The sequence below is a fragment of the Pongo abelii genome, chromosome 2 (assembly GCF_028885655.2).
Source record: "Pongo abelii isolate AG06213 chromosome 2, NHGRI_mPonAbe1-v2.0_pri, whole genome shotgun sequence".
Lineage (NCBI taxonomy): Eukaryota > Metazoa > Chordata > Mammalia > Primates > Hominidae > Pongo > Pongo abelii.
Window position 1 is genome coordinate 131,473,295 of NC_085928.1, and position 17,476 is coordinate 131,490,770.

The 17,476-nt window shown below is 39.8% G+C and overlaps 1 protein-coding gene and 1 long non-coding RNA gene across 3 annotated transcripts in view; one reads left to right on the top strand and one right to left on the bottom strand.

The window, feature by feature from the left end:
• UBE2E2 (ubiquitin conjugating enzyme E2 E2) overlaps positions 1-11,286 on the bottom strand; it is a 389,997-nt gene extending 378,711 nt beyond the window's left edge. Inside the window, exons 1-2 of one of the 2 annotated variants that reach the window (XM_002814006.5) lie at positions 11,040-11,286; positions 5,431-5,614 (exon numbers count right to left, since the gene is read on the bottom strand). In XM_002814006.5, the coding sequence (XP_002814052.1) occupies positions 5,431-5,606 (176 nt within the window). In that variant the 5' untranslated portion in view covers positions 5,607-5,614; positions 11,040-11,286. Of the gene's footprint in view, positions 1-5,430; positions 5,615-10,838; positions 10,975-11,039 lie in introns of those variants that run through there. The other variant, XM_054552511.2, reaches the window with a different exon arrangement.
• A 129-nt stretch (positions 11,287-11,415) lies between these two features.
• Positions 11,416-16,655, top strand: LOC129058613 (uncharacterized). Its single transcript, XR_008523848.1, has 2 exons — positions 11,416-11,877; positions 16,119-16,655. It is a non-coding gene; the product is annotated as an uncharacterized LOC129058613 (long non-coding RNA).
• Positions 16,656-17,476: the final 821 nt, after the last annotated feature.

Consider the following 17,476-nt stretch of genomic DNA (forward strand, 5'->3'; position numbering starts at 1 on the left):
CTATGATCATACCACATACTCCAGCCTGTGCAAGAGTAAGACCCTGCCTCTAATGGAAAAAAAACTGATAAATCATAATTTTCTGTCATATAATTCTATACAAAATTTGAACTCTAGATACCTATAATTCTAGGTCTATATTATTCAATACAAAAAGCAATTTACTGATGAATTCAACAAGTCTGAGCAGTGAGTCAATAATATTATATTTTGAGCCACTGTTACCTAAAATGGTTGTATTTCTCTTGACAGAAAAGATTATACTAAGAATTGCTATTTAAACGGTTTTAAGACGTCCTGCTGTTTTCAATGACAGCAATTCAATTCTATCTCAAAAGTTGTGATCATGGTATGCATGAAGTTTCTCAGCCTTGACAAGTGGGATAAGGAAGGTACCTATTTCAGGCACTGTCTCTTAGGGTGAGGAAAAATGAAAAGTATCAATAATTCACACTTACAGTGTACCTTTCCCATGATGATCTTTTACCATTAAAAGTGATTAGGTAAATCTCACAGAATTCTCTAAGTATCTGTTTTATCAGTCCCCATTTAAAAGGCAAGGAAAACTAAGGCTAATTATTTTACACTGCTAAGGTGAAAGATGGAGAACTATTATCTTGCTAAGTCAAACAAAAAGACTTCCCTCATCAGAACTTTTAAGACAAAATTATTTTACACAAAAATCACCTGGACAATTGCCTAAATTTCCAATTTTCATTAGGCAGTGCCACCTCTTAGGTTAGAATGATACAGAAGTCAGCAACTGCCCATTGTTACTGAGACAAGTCAGAAGCAATACACAATTAAATTTCAATGTATATTACTCCACCTTATACCTTAACTGTTCCAGGAATGAATAAGACTACAATAAGAGTACTGTGTGGGACTGTTATTTGCTTTAAAAAAAATAGCAGGGGAGGGGAATCATAACAATTATGATTCATTCAGACTTAAAATGAAGAATATGGTACCAAAATTACACAGAACAGAGAAGATATGAAACGCTCATTTTAACATCAATATATTGGGCTAAGGGTTCAGAAAAATGAAGCAGTGTATATGTACTAACATGTTTAAAACACACACATACATTTCTTGAGTTAAAGAAAATTCAAAAATTTACTCAGAGCCAAGTAGAACATGAATGTGTGGATATGCAGATTCACAAAGTAATTTCTTAGCAGGAGTTTTTTTAAAACCCTTCATCTCATCTAGATAACTTTCTATATTCCCTTACAGACTACATTCCTCAGTCAACCTAAAAACCCCTATTCTAATCAATTGAATCACCTAGCGAAAACCTTCCAAAATGAACTTATTCTCAAGAAAGCATCATGCAACTAATTATTAAAATTTTTTAAATGTCAAAGCAATCTTTAGAAAACACATTGCCATTACAAATAAGAAATCTAGAGTTTCATTCTGAATGGTGGTATATACTGTATATCTATGATTCTGAAAGATCACTGATTTTAAGACATACCATCAATAATTGTGCACATAAATTTTAAGATGTGTCCCAATTTCAGAAACATTAAAAAGTTTTAAAATGTACATTTAGAATGAAGAAAATACAGTAATTACAAAAGATTATCTATAAAAGTACTATTTCATTCTCATGTGGAAAACAAACTTAGAAGAGCCCATATGATAAAAGTTCAAATTGGAATACAGTGGAATCAATCTTTCAACCTAACAAAAATTTAGAGTCTGAAACCAAAACCTATACCTCGAACAGTATCATATTGAATGTCCAAAAATAAAATCACCATGTCTACTCTAAACAGTTAATTTAGAATAAATATGATTTAAAATTCACATTTACAGATGTATCAACCCGTAAAAGCAGCAGAATAAATTCAATGAAGATCTCAAAATAGATGTTTTATTGAACTGACTAGTCAATTTAATCAAAATAATCTAAATCTGTCACTGCAGATATAGTCCAACAACAGACTTGCAAATATAACAAGAGTGATATAGACATATCAAGAGAACAGGCTGTGATAAGAGCATGACAATTTTTTAAGAAACAAACTCTTGCCAAAGAAAAGCAAAAATGCATCTAAGATGTAACTGTAATCTTTCCTCCTAACTCTGAGACAGAAATTAATTTCTACTGCTGTTTAAATACCCACTTAAATGTTTTCTGTATTATATACCACTATTCTATAATATCACAAATGATATTTTTCAAATCATATTTCTATACCAGCTTATTAATTCTATAATTACTGCATTACAATTATTAATTCTACAATTATAGTACATTTCATATAATAACTGAGCACCTACGTGCACGCACTTTTCCTAAGTCACTACAGAATGTATTTAATTACGGCATCTGAGTATTTCTAGTTTAACAGTAGCATAAAGGCCTCCAAGGTTAACATATACCTCATTTTTCCAAAGTTTGTACCAAATAGACTTGAAAAATATCATTGTAGACTTTAACTGACATAAAGTCTATTAGTGACAGCATCAGTTTTGAGAGCTTACTATGTGCCAAATAAATGCTTTATCACATTTAGTCCTCACAAGAACCTTGTGAACAGCGTACCATTATCATCTTCCTTCTATGAAAGAAGAAATCGAGGCTTTGAGCTGTTAAATTATACATCAGGATCACAGAGGCTAGGCACAGTGGCTCATGCCTGTAATTCCAACACTTTGAAAGACCAAGGCCGGAGGATCGCTTGCAACCATGAGTTCAAGGCCAGCCTGAGCAACATAGTGAGACTCCCGTCCCTACAAAAAATACATTAAAAATTTAACCTGGTGTGGTGACACAACCCTGTAACCCCAGCTACTTGGGAGGCTGAGCCTGGAGGACTGAATGAGCCCAGGAGTTGGAGATCATACCACTACACTCCAGCCTGGGTGACACAGCAAGACTCTGCCTCAAAAAAAAAAAAAAGACCACAGAGCTATAGCTACTAAATGCTAGAACCTAGATTCAAACGTAGATGCTGTCTCTAGAGTTCAAGCTCTTCAATGCTACTCTTAATCTCATAAAATGACACTATTTGGGAAAGACTTCTCATCTGAATAAAAATGATCGTCAACAAAAACGTGTGAAATAAAATTTATTTTGAAACTACCTCTAACTTTTAATCTTCTGAACACACTAGTACCAAGATCCTAATATCCATGGAAAATCCGATCCCTATAAGCAGCTCAGGGTTCCAAGGCAACCAGTAAATAACTATTGTGACTGTACTCTGCTAAGCACTGTGGATATGACAGTGAACTTAAAAGATGTGGGGTCCTCTGTCCTCATAATTCCCAATTTTTTTCCTAAGTTAAGCAGAAATGGCAAAGAACCAACAACTTCACTCTCAGCTGAATTGGAGGAAGAGAGAGGGGAAAATAGGTTTTTTTAAATTAAAAAATTAGTAGTGAAGCCGCATTTTTATATTTAAAATAAATAGTACATAATTACATCATTTCATACACTGTCACCCGAAAACCAACTGAAGACCTTTCTAGAGGAAGATCATGAACCACAATTTGAAAATCACAGATTCACAAGAATTTGCCAATGGAGGGATTCTTTCAGCCAGGAAGCAACTCAAAAGAGACTTCCTATTTTCACCAACGCAATACAACCACTTTCTATTTACTGCCAATCAGGCACTGCCCTGTGCTCTGCACATACATTATCTCTAAACTAGGTTTTATCTCCTACGTACAGTGCAGAAAAATATCTTCTATATTTTTCCCTCGTGAAATCTATCATTAGGTTTGAATAATCTGTACTTTCTACATATACTGTAGTAAAATAAAGATGACCCACATACTTGAAAAACTCATGTTCACACATAAAGCAAGTACATCTTTCATAAGCAGAATTTGGTCTTTGACATATCACCCAAGAAATAGGATTTTAAGGTATTTTACAGTGGTGCTCCCAGTTAGGGGAAAAGGCAGAGCCTCACCACAACAGGTGACTTTGCTAACTAGCAATCATAGAATAAAGCACAGGCCCAGCAGAACCCTATTCCCCGCAGACCTGGCCAACCAATCCTTCCCCTTTTCTGACAAACTGAAGAGGCCCTGTAAAAACCCAGTCAGACACTGAGGACTGAATTAGATTTTCCTCATCTACATGGAACTACAGTCTGCACCTAAACATCTCCTTCCCACCTACATCGACTTCCTTCTTTCACCTAAATGTCATATTTTCTCTATTCCCCACCTTTCTCATCCATCCTAACCCCACCCCCCATTTTCCAGGTCACCTCTAAGCAGGTCAGTTGTGTTGTGGTCTGGCAACAGAAGGGTCAGCCAGCTGAGTCCCCGGTAATTGTGTTGTGATGGCAAAACAAACGGAACCCTCTTCCCCACCCTAGCATGTTCTAGTATACAGGTCTCAAAGTTTAAAGTTCAGGGCTCTCTGACTTTCAAACAGAGATCAGCAATACACCCCCATGAAAGGGAAACTGAATACTCTAGTACCTTGGAATAACCACTTACCATCCCTCCAACATCTCTCACCAAGGGTCCTGAGAAGGTTCTTTCCAACCCTGTAGACTGACTAAGCCAAAGGAAAACAAGGTCTACTAGAACAAAATAATGGTTTTTTATCTTTGAGAAAGGAGTTCCCCTTAACCCACACCATAAAATAACATATAAAGCTATAATGCAACATTCAGGCATTCCACTATGCCTACAAGTTACAGATTGCTTCTATGTATACTTCCTACTTGGTCAATGTAAAATATATGAAAACAAAGCAAGAACATAAAATCACAGGATCAGGAAAGACACCACATTTAATTTATCTTTCAAATTATTTTCCAAGAGATATTCTATAATGTAACAATATCAGATTCCCTTTAAGTCCAGTGACATGCCAATCATTTTAAGAGACTGAGTACCAACAGAAAATCATTCAAATACCTACTTTCCAGATCCATCTATTCTCTAGAGAAAGAGAAAATCTGTATCAAGATGGATCCACTGACTAATGTAATGAAACCAAGATACACTTGTTGCTAATGTCAGCATTTCTGACTTTACCAACTGGGAGTAGTGGAAAATAAACTATCACTCACTCAATATCTACTTCAAAGATTCCTAATCTCTATTCTCTGTTACTGAACAGAAAAAAAATATTTATGGTCAAGTAACCATAAATGAAACCACTGCAATTGTACATGCACACCCTGTATATGTTTCCCTAATAATAAACACACAAACACACTATGGAAATGTATTTTATGAATTTGCCTTGCCATTTAACTGACTTTAAATACTGAAGTTCCCTATGGTTAAAACCATGTAAAAGAGATCATCTTGAAGGGAAAAGAAAAATCCATGAAGTTCACGGCCGACATCCCAGAAAAAATGATTAAATGCCAAGAGAAAAATAGAACTTAAGATGATAAATTGATACCAAAAATAAAAAGGTTATAATAACTGAGGTACCTTTTAGCACTAGTTGACAATTTAGCAGCGGTTTTGCTGGATATTTTTCCCTCCTTTTTCTTGGGCTGAACTTGTTCTCTTTCTGGTTCTTGCTGAACACTTTCACGTTGATCTCCATCGGAACTTCCTCCACTAGTGCTTGGACTGTCATCAACTCTTTGTGCCTCAGTGGACATTTTAGATCCTGGATTAAAGAATCAAAAATCACTTATTTAGCTGTACTACAGTAAGCTACCTCCAGAACACAGAGAATGAGCCTCAAAGTAAAACAAGTAAATCTCAATATAAAATGGATTAAATTAGTCATTTACAAAACAATGCAGCTTTGGGAGTTGCTAAAACTTTTCCTTCATCCATTCAAAATGTACTGTAAAACGAAAACATACAAAATTTATACATGAAATGTTCATAGCAACATTATTCATAATAACCAAAACTGGAAACTCAAATATCCACTAACAAATGAATGGATAAACAAAATATAGTAGTATATTCACATAATGTACTGTTAGCCATAAAAAAGAATGAAGTACTGTGTCTACGTGCTACAAAATGGATGAACCTTGAAACATTCTGGTAAGTGAAAGAAGCCAGCCACAAAGGACCACAAACTGTTTGACTATTTATATGAAATGTCCTGAATAGGCAAATCCATAAACATAAAATTCAGTAGTGAACCTCACGCCTGTAATCCCCAATGTTTTGGGAAGCCCAGGCAGCACCAGCCTGGACAATGTAGCGGGACTCGATCTCTACAAAAAATAAAAATATGATTGATACCACTGCATTCCAGCCTGAGTGACAGAGTAAGACCCTGTCTCAAAAAAAAAAAAAAAATTTAATAAAAAAATAAAATGGGTAAGTGGTTGCCAGGGAGTGAGGGGAGAGTAGTGAAGAGTGACTGCTAATGGGTATGATGCTTCCCTGTGGGGTGATAAAAATGTTCTTAAATTAGATAATGATAATCTTGTACAATTCTAATAATAAATATTCTAAGAACTACAGAGTTGTACATTTTTAAAGAGTAAATTTTATAGTATGTGAATTACATATCAATAATGTTGTTACAGAAAATAAGAAAAAAATGATTAAGGGTCTACTCTCTACCAGGCGCTGTGCTAAGCCCTTTGGTCCCACAACTGTGAAAAACCTGGACTAGCCAACTTGCTAAGTACTAAAACAAAGGTTAGTACAAATAGTTGTGGGAACAGAAAAATGGGAGGACACTTTCAAATCCCTATTCAATCAATACATCCTCAGGGCTGGGCTAAGGTTATAATTCTCCAAACTAGTAAGTTGTTATAAGTAACCTTTGTGATAACAGAAGAACACAGAGGCCTGCATGACTGCATGATTCTAAATAAAAACTGAACCATAAGACAGCATTCAGCTATACACTAAAGCAACCATATTTCACAAGAGATGGAGACACTGAAGATTTTTGGTTTTTTTTCCCCCACAGTCTGGCTAAAATATCCCTCAAGGCTTTCAAATTCCCTTTGCTCTGAGTTCAGGCTCCCCAAGCAGTTCTGATTACCAGCTCAATTTCCTCAATACCTTGATATTTAGGTAGCTGTTATAATCTAGACAGCAGACACAAACAATTCCAGTAAGTGAAAAGGAGTATCTCTTCTCAACTGTCATTCTATCATAATCAATTTCTGAGTTTGATGACTACGAATACATCCCTTATGAGCTGACTAGCTTAAAGTGTTCTGATAAATCCAGAACTGAACCAACAAAACCCATGCCCAGACTCTAAAAGGCCTTGTGCTCACCATGGTTTTGTCACCTAATAATCACTTTCAGCACTGTATAGCTATCTTCTCAGACACCTCTTTAAAAACAAAATACCTATACTTAACAAGTACCATTAACAGCAAAAAATATACCTTTAAAAATTATAGGTACATTGAACAAATTCCTTTTGAAATGGATCCTTTTGATTACTCTTAATCAAATTACAATTTGAAATAAAACTGTTTCTGATATGATCAAGAATAAGAATAGGTAAAGATACCTCAAATAAAGCAAAATTTTTTAATTACTATAATTTAGTCCAAATGGATAGCTATTTGACACTGATGAAAATTCATCATTACTAAAGATTTAACTTGTAGCTTGCTCTAAGCCAAAGCAATGTTGTAACACCGATCTTTAATGGACTGAAATTTTTGTAAGACAAACCAAAAAGCACTGCAAAAGAATGGAAGCATCAGGAAGCACAGAGCCACAGAGTCAACAGAAAATAGTGAATCCTTTCACTGACACACCACACACACCACCACCAGCACCCCTTCAACCCCAACAGCTCCCCATGTCAAACAAAAACAGATCTGCCCCAACAGCTCTGAAACATACTAACGGAAAAGCTGACTACTTCTCTACCTATTCTATAAATGAAGAGCACCAGTCTTCACAGCTGTGACATCTTTTATGAGCACTAGTCACTTAATAGAATACTGAAATTTTATATCAGTATGTTTCACATCTAGCTCTAAAAGTCGTAACATATTTATTGCTTTTTTATTTCACTCTAAATTCTCACTCTTCGATTTAATATTTTTTTCACCTTACTTCTTTCAGTTAAAATATATCAGACGTTTAAAACCTTGTAAGTATGTACATAATGGCATATCAGATAGGGCGGCATGCATGACAGTGAAAAAGAGAACAATCCTCAGGGAAAGGTGCTCAGATATAGCAAAATGCTGCCAGCAATACCTTAAGAAATGTGAAATGAGTGAGAAATCAGTTTATACATTTTAAAAGAGGAGCAATCCATTCCATGACAAATATATGGGAACCTCAATGAAATAATATTCCCTATACTGAGGCTGCAGCTTCAGTTTAATAAACTATTATTTAATAAACTATGCTGAGAGTTTCAGTTGTGTATCACATTAGTTATAAAGCCACACATTCTTCTCAATATTCTTATTTATGTGCATTTACATACTATCGAATGCCACAGTTATATAATTACTTAAAAAGATTACTCAATGATGTGATCTGAGCCATTATCTGAAACCCAAATTTCTACTGCCGAATATCAGAGGAAGATTAAAGTACAAATTAGTCTCACTAGAGAACTAATAAAAATATTATTAGAAATTCCCCAATAGAGGTGTAATTTCTGGTTTCACATTAAGGAAAAGAATTATTCCCACTTTTGACTTAAGACATATTTCATCCAAATGTTAACCTACAAATGATAAATCCATCTGAGGCCACTGATAGCCACTATAGGAACTTTTAGAAATAACGTTTTCACATCTCTTTTTCAAATATCAATAACAAAAGGAATTTCTCCTGGGTTTGTTTTATGAATGCTTGATTACAGAAAAAGTATAGAAAAAAATTATTGTACCACTCAGGTGCAACGAATTTTTATGAAGAAAAAGTAGTCCATAAATCAATTTAATTAGTCATAAGTGTAAACTTGATGTCTTGTCTCTCTAAAGTATACATGAATAAAAATTCCTGAATTAAAATCCTTTAAACATTATCTTCTAAATTAGCATTTTAAAATTAATTCCTAAATAGCTAATCTGATCAGATTATCTCACCTACAGGGAAGATAAACTTAAATCCCAGGGTTATAAACAGCTACTCTCCAATGATACTTTCAAAGATACTGAGAGATATAAATATGCTTACTTCATAACTCAAAGTAAAACTTAATTTTTAACCATAAAATAGGTAGTCCTTCCTAAAACTATATTAAGAGGCTTACATATTGTTACTTCTTCAACACAAACTGTCTAAGCATGTATTAGCTATGTACCCTATGTCGTAATTACAGTCCTGGAAATTAGCAACATACAGTGAATGAAACTCACATGTTCCATAAAAATGAAATGATTTGGCTTGAAATATTACTGACTACATAAAGGCAACTATAGTCATTCCATAAATCCAGCCTACTATCCAGGTAAGCCTTATAACAGTATCTACTAGTATAAAACTGCAAAACCAAGTGTTCATTTAAGCTTTTATAACAGGAAAGCGTTTAATTCTGTCATATATGTCTTGCTGTCTTCCTACTCATGTTTCTATACTTTTCTAAAATGTAAAATAAATACATAGTATATGCACACAGCAATATCCAGCTTTAAATTTAACTGCAAAGACATTTATGCAGAAAATAACAGTGGAACACCTGATTTGGGGGTAAAAGGTGCTGCAGGGGAAAGAGAATGGGGTATGGCATTATATGAAAACACTCTATTTCAGCGTCAGCCCACATACAGAACTCCAAAGAGCCAAGGAGCATCCAAATTGCCGTAGTAAAGGCAAATATTTAGATTCACAAAGTCCAGACTGAATTATCACATATCTAGAAACATACTTTTTTAAAGAAATCAGGGATTAAAAACTAAGAAGAGCGTAAAATCTTTTAGAACCGCGAGATACTTTGAGGGTAAACCCTAGCACTTCCTTTCGTACTTTTAAATGAAAATATTTTAGTAGACTCTCAAGAATACACAATACAAAACGATGAATCTTGAAAACATGCAAATGGGTCTAACAGCCACCGAGCACAGGATGATGTCTTTCTAAAGCGGCCTTAATTTCCTTAAGGGAAGATGGATTGGACATTTCTGGTTGGTCGTGGGGGAAAAAAGCCACACGAACCCACGCTTTATCTTCATTAGAAATGGTAAAGGGCAAAAAGATCAAAACATTATGAGAGAGAGCGGAGAAAAGAGGGGGAGAAGTGGGGTGGGGGGGGGAAGGGGGAGAGGACAGAGGGAATCCAGTTTCAAACCAGGCCAGTGGGGGCTGTAGAGAAGAGACCAGAGAAAAATGGGCTTCGGTTCCAAACTGTGACAAGCGCCAGGCATCACAAAAGACCAATACAACACACACCCCTCACCAGGACACACATAAATATACCCCACAAGGTCTTCTCGGGGCGGGCCACCGGGGTGCGGCGGCGAAGGAGCCAAACCCGGCACTCGCCAGGAGACACACCATGTGCAGCAATTATGCAATTAGGGAAAATAGCAAAAGATCAAGCCGGGCACTTTCCACTGTGACATTTATCCTGTACTTTTGCAAAGACTTAGTTCCAGGATGCGGCTAGGAGAAGGAAGGCGCTGGGAGGGTGGAGAAGGATGGGGAACTGAGAACGGAAGGGGGTAGAAAGAGGACAGGGAGAGAAGAGGCAGAAGAGGGGGATGGGAAGAAGGGGGAGGGGTAGAAAGGGCGAGAAACGGGGGCAGGAGGCTCGTGGGAGGGGGCATAGGGAACCGGGCACGGGGAGCGAGGAAGGAGGGAACTAGGGCACGAGCGGTGTAAGCGGAGACCTGCGACGCAGAGGGGAGGTCGGGGGAGTGAGGAGGACGCCAGCGAGAGGGAGGACGCCCGAGGAGGGGAGGCACCGGCGCAGCCCGAGCGAATACCTGAGAGGGGGTGTCCGTGCAGGTCGCAGGCTCGAGCCGAAGCCCGGGGAGAGAGCTGCCCAGGCGCGAGGGGGAGGGAGACTGGGGAGGCCCCAGGGACGGGATGTCCCCTGCGGACCGTCTAGTCACCGAAAGCCGGACCCACGCACCACGCACCCGACCACGCCTGTCCCCGCCGCGCTCGCGCCCGCCCGGACTCACCCTCAGCGCCGCCGCTGCCGCCGCCCCCGGCCGTTCCAGCTCCGGCTCCTGAGGCTGCTGCCCGCGGCTGTCGCTGTAGCTGCCCCTGAGTCCTGGAAAGTGAAGCCACCACCTCCGGGAGCCGCCGCCGCCCGGCCGTCCGCGCGCGCACCCGCGAGTGCGCGTGCCTGCGCGCCCGCCCGGGAGAGACCGCGAGAGCGCGAGCCCCACGTCGGCCGTGCGGCGCCGCGCGCCTCCCTCCTCCCCCCGCCCCTCCTCCTCCGGCGCGCGGCCGCGAGGGGGCGGGGGCGGGCGCGCGCCCGGGCGGGCTGCCCCGCAGGTTGGGAGAGGGGGTGGGGAGGCGGCGCGGTAAAGTAAAGTGACAGCTGGGTCCCGCGCGCAGACCGGGCTCTGACGGGGGTGGGCGAGGGGCGTCCCACGGGGAAGGAACAACAAGGACGGGGAGAAGTAGGGGAAACCGAGGCTGACGGGGTGGCTTGAGGGGAGGGGACGCGAGGACCTTGACGGGCACGAGCATTAAAGGGAAACGCCGGCTGGGGTTTAGGGGTTACCCCAAGGCGGTGCAGGCAGTGGGGCGAGGAGGCCTTTTACCCCCATCCACCGCAGCCCTTGACTTCACGCTCGCGTCGAAGCTTTCGCAAAGTAGCTACGGGGACTGACCCTGTTGACACACTAACCCAAACTCGCAGACGCGTGGGGCCCGCATGTACCCAAGACAGGAAAACTTCACGTTGGCCTGGAAAGTTCGTCCAGGCTAAGCCTGACTCTTCACCAGACACTGCAGCACGAAGGCCCGTCTGCCTTTTGGCTCGCCCTGGCCCAGAATGCACACCAGCCGGTAGAGAGGAGCTTCGGGCCGTTTAGCCCTGGGGTATTGAAGAGAGGGGTGGGGGTACAGGGTGCACCACTGTCAGAGCGAGTGGGAAGCTGCCTTCATGCCCGGTTGAAGGATATGGGAACAGTAGCAGTGCTGTAGGTGGCCTGAGGGAACATTAGGTTCCGTTGTACTTCTCAACCCAAATAACCGTTTAAAAAAAAACAAACAAACAAACAAACAAAAAAAACCACGTACCTGCTTTTCAAACTGAGCTTCCACGAAATTTCTCCCACCCCCAGCTCCAGCCTCACTTACCAACGGAGTGCTGGGTCGTTGGCAACGGGGTGTCCAGGGATGCAGCAAAGTTAACTTCGATCTTTGTGGAGGAAAGGATTGGAAGACCTTTCACTGCTTAATTGCTGAAATTATGGTTGCTACAGTACTTCATTTGACTGTAGATGTTTTAACTGCTATTTACTAAGTTCCAAATGGGTTTAATACAAATCAGTTACCCTTTTCATTTATTCAAGGAATATTTATTGATACCAGGCACTGTCTAGGTGGTAGGTATATGACATTGAATAAAAGAAAAAAATCTTTGTCCTCAGAACTTCCCTATCTCTGAACCTTCTCTATTGTACACTCAGCATCATATTCATCAGCAGATTCTGTTGACTCTGCTTTCACAAATATATGGTGAAAATGTCCAGTCCGTCTCACTCCCCTCCCCACTGCTAATGTCCTGGGTCTAAGCCATCATCTCTCAATAATTATCTCCTACCTGATCTTTCTACCTCCCACTCTCCGCCTCCTCCCTCCCCCACACCTACACACAGCCGACTGTCCTTTAAAACAAAGATTAGATTATGTCTCTCTTCTCAGAAATTCCAGTGGCTTCCCATCATAGAGCAACAGCCAAAGTGCAGAATATGGATACATGGCCTGCATGATATGCCCACCATTCCCAGCCAGGATTCCCCTGACCTCAAGCTGTGCGATTTCACTCCATCCTCGTCTCCTTCCAGCCACACGGGCCTTGCAGTTATGGACACAGCAAGCATTTCTCAACCTCAAGACCTGTGTACTTACTATTTCCTATCTCTAGAACATTCTTTCCTCCCACTCCTCCCCTAGAACTTCCTATCCAGATCCTCTGCTTTTTCTCCATGATCACCACCTGACATAATACATTTTTTTACTTATTTATTAGTTTCCCCCTTCTTCTGCTTTCTTTTTCCTCCCTCTCCCAGCCCTCCCACATAAAACCACCTTGAGAAAAAGGATTTCGTCGTCTGGGGTTCAGTGCTGTATATATTCAATAGATAATGACTGAGTGAAAGAAATTGGTCTCTTTCAGTTGATGACACAATAGGTATTGTTCTAATTTCTTCAATAATTAGTACTTACCGTGTTCTTAATTTGTGCTAGGCAGCATGCTAAGCACTTTAGTTATACTAGGTCACAACCACCACACAGGTTGGTTTTATCCAATCAGCCCCACTGTACAGATGAGACTACTGAGGTACGGAGGGATTAAGTCACTCACCTACAGTCACATAGCTAGTGAGGAGCAGAGCTGGGACTTGAAATCAGCAGTTTGGCTCTGGAGTCTGTGAACTTAAGAACACTTTACCATGAGTCTGGTGTTACAAACGTAAATATTTATTTGATTTTCTCTATTTCTCTCTTCTGCCACGCAAACTTGGTCTCCAAGACAAATAGCTCACCTTCCTTATATTTTCTGCTCTGGTCCATCAGTCTGTCATCATGAATTCACTCCTTTCTTACATTTCTTATTTCTGATCATTAATTTAGAGCCTGCATTTTTCCCCGTGCAACTGGCAAATGGGAATGTTTTTTGAAGGGTCCTTCTTAAAACGTTGTTACTGCCAACTTCGTGAGTAAGTAGAGCCACAGTTAGTTTTCCAGTTTGACTGGATGGGTAATAGAAAAGACCTCTCTCAGGGGAACTGGGCTGAATTTTAGCAGAAGCATTATACTGGTAGAGCCTTGCTACTTGTTTAGGCAACTTCTGTTCTTGTTAGGCACCCAATTATCAGGGGTTATTACATATTTATATTATACCCTTTGAAAGAAACATTATATTAGCTCAGGTTTTCCAAAGAATGTGATAGAAAACAATGATCTATTGCATACTGTCTGGCTTGAGGGAGGCTGTAGTCATCCCGAATGTTTTGGATACTTAAGGGCAACAGTGGTGTAGGAAATTTGAAATTCCATTAGAACTGCAACCCCATTACCTACTTAGTTTAGTACCAATGCAAAGGTACAACCAGGTGCTTTAAAAAAATGTTTGTTTCATAAATAAATAAATGAAATTCTAGCAGGGAATAGAAGTGTACTGAGGACAAATTCCCCTGACTTCCCCATTTGTTCAGGAACTGCTAACTGGACCACTATGTATGATCGTATATTTTGTACACTGCAAAATATCAGGGGGTGCCATTCATGTAAATTAAGATGCAAACATAGAAGTGTGGCTGTTCCTCTCACCCCAGACGTTGCCTGAGTATGGTAATCAGTCTCTAAGGTGTCCCACTGATCCCTGCCTCTTGGTATTCACACCCTTGTGTAATCCCCTCTATGTCATGCTAGGGTTGGTGTAATGCTGTGAGAAGTGAGGGTATGTCACTTCCAAGATTAGTTTAGGGCTTCCATCTTGGTTGCGCACACGCTGATACTCTCTCTCTCTCTCTCTCTTTGCTGTCACTGACTCTGGGGAAAGCTAGCTGCCATATTGCGAGCAGCCCTGTGGAGAGGCCCATGTGACTAAAAAATAAGACCTGCTAACATCCACATGTGTAAGCTTTAAAGCAGATCCTTCAGCCTTAGCTAAGCCTTCAGGTATTGAAGCCCTGATCAACATCTTAACTGCAAACTCTTGAAAGACCTTGAGCCAGAAACACCCAGCTAAGCCACTCTGGAATCTGGAGATAATGTTTGTTGTTTTCAGTCACTAAGTTTTAAGGGTAATTTGTTATGCATCAATAGATGATTACTACACCATGCTCTCTGCTCACTAATGATGAAGTTCCCCCTCAAGTCCTCCATGTATCAAGGAGGTTGCTGTCATGGTAGTTCTTCCAGGGCGAGGAGTCCCACTAACTCCTGAAATGGACTATTGCATCTAACTTCCCAGTAACTACAAACATAGAGGTTTAAGGAGGTACTGAGACATAAGTAAAGGATCTCAAGAGACAGCACAGGCCAGGAAAAAAAAGAAAAGTGGTTCTGAGGGGCTGTCTTTAGATACCACAAGAGTAAGAAAGGAAGAACTGGAGGAACTGGCTCTGGAGAGGACCAACCAAACAGAAAGGAAAGAATCGGAGATTTGTTGAGCAATGAGATTGTAGTTGAGGTTTTCTTTGTTGTAGTTATTATAATGCTATTAGTACAATAAATAAAAATATGGAGAAACCTCAGAAAGAAACAGACAGAAAAGCCTTGCCCTGGTTGGCGCCTTTCCTGGGCATTGCAGAGATGCTTTGGAACTGAGCTATCTTGTTTCTAGATCCTGGTTCTGCTGCTGCTTATGTGACCATGAGCAAGTGGCTTAACTTCTTACTGCCTCAGAGTTCTCCCCTACAAATGGGGCTTATTTGAATGGCCAATTCTTATATAGGGTCAGAGGGAAGATTGAATGAGTTAATGTATGTATGCAACTTGAATAGACTTGAAGCAAAGTAAGTACAATAGAAGTGTGAGCTACTAGTCTTCCTGGTGCTTTGATAAGTGGGAGATCATCTCACCCTCAAGTCTAGGTGCAATTCTCTCACTTGAGTTTGCCACTTTCTCTTCCAAATATTCTTCTAGGTCAGCCACACAGCATGTCTCCCTGTACCTTACACTGTTTAAAAGCCTGCACTCTTTACTTTGCTGTGAACTTCTGAAGGGCATACATCATGCCTTATTTATCTCCACATGTACACATTAGTAAAAAGAAGAATCATCCCTGAAGGGTTGGTTGAATTAATAAATATACCTGCTTTTTCAGCTGCCATTTCCCCAGACTACAGAATTGTGGAGATGGGTGTAACTGTTTCACATCATTCATATCAACAACCATTTCAAAGAATACATAAGCTCTTTACTATTTTTTATGAATTCAGAAAGTATACTAATGAATATTTTCCAGTATTTCTTGAACCCTCTGGCTTTCTCTGCAGCCTCTATAAAGAAAAAACGTGGAATCTTTTTAAATATGACCAAATGAGAAAACATTTTTCTTTTTTATTTTTTAGATGGACTCTTCTTGCTCTGTTGCCCAGGCTGAAATCCAGTGGTACAATCCCAGCTCACTGCAGCCTCCGCCTCCCGGGTTCGAGTGATTTTCCTGCCTCAGCCTCCTGAGTAGCTGGGACTACAGGCGCCTACCACCATGCCCAACTAACTTTTGCATTTTTAGCAGTGACAGAGTTTCACCATGTTAGGTTTCACTAGTTCAAACTCCTGACCTCAAGTAATCCTCCCATCTCAGCCTCCCAAAGTGCTGGGATTACAGGTGTGAGCTACCGTGTCCGGTCTGAAAAAACTTTTTTTTTTTTTTTTTGGCTGTTGTTATCTTATTGCTTTTATTTTCTTTCACATGCATCTTAGTACTACCTTCTATACTAGGAAGTGCACAATTTTTAAATAACAGCTTTATTGAGATATAATTCACAAACCATACAGTTCACCAATTTAAAGTACATAATTCAATGATTTTTAGTACACCTACATATTAAGAGGAAGGCATAACTTATATGAATGGAGAAGAATAAAGACTCTTTCCTCTTTTGCTTTCTATTCTGTCTTTCTTTTGACCAGGACTTACTATGAGGACTCTGTAGGTAAGCCATTTGTTTAAAGTCTCTGGGTTTAATATGCAAACCAGGGTCAAATGAAAAACCAGCACCATCAGAGAAGCCAAGTGTCAAGGCCCCCAGTTGATGATTTATCTTACTAGCCTAGTTCTAGTCAGGTTGTATCCTTAGATTCTGGGGGAGTTGATCATAATCTCAAAAGACACAATTCCAAATGCCATAATCCCCAACATCCTAAAAGACCAAAATCTCTAAAGTCCAAAATCCTGAAAATCACAATCCAGAAAGATCAAAATCTCAAGAATATAATTCTGAAAAAAAAAACATATTTATTTACATTTTAAAAGGGGATTTATTTGAGAAACATAAAAATACAACAAAGCACTTCCTAGGCCAGTTTACACAATAAAATAGGCAATAATACATATTTTTGCAACACTCAGGTATACTAATGACAGTCACATGAGTATCACCGTTATGAGCAGATGAGCCATATTCATAAATAAATAGGTCAAAGAAGGGAATGTGTAAACATATCACTATGGTTGGTAAGTGATTGCACCCAGCTTTATTATTGTGGTCATACTGAAATACCATGAGAAATACCTAAATCTTTTGAAGAAATCAATCAAAAACCTCAGTGGGTCACCACCACATATGCAGTTGCCCAAAGAGCTGAGATCTTGGGCAATTTTACTTTTTGCAAATCAAATGTACAAAAAAAGGCATCTCTTCATTTATTAAGGAAGTTTCAATGTTTTTACATACATGAACAATGCTTACATACAAATCATTTT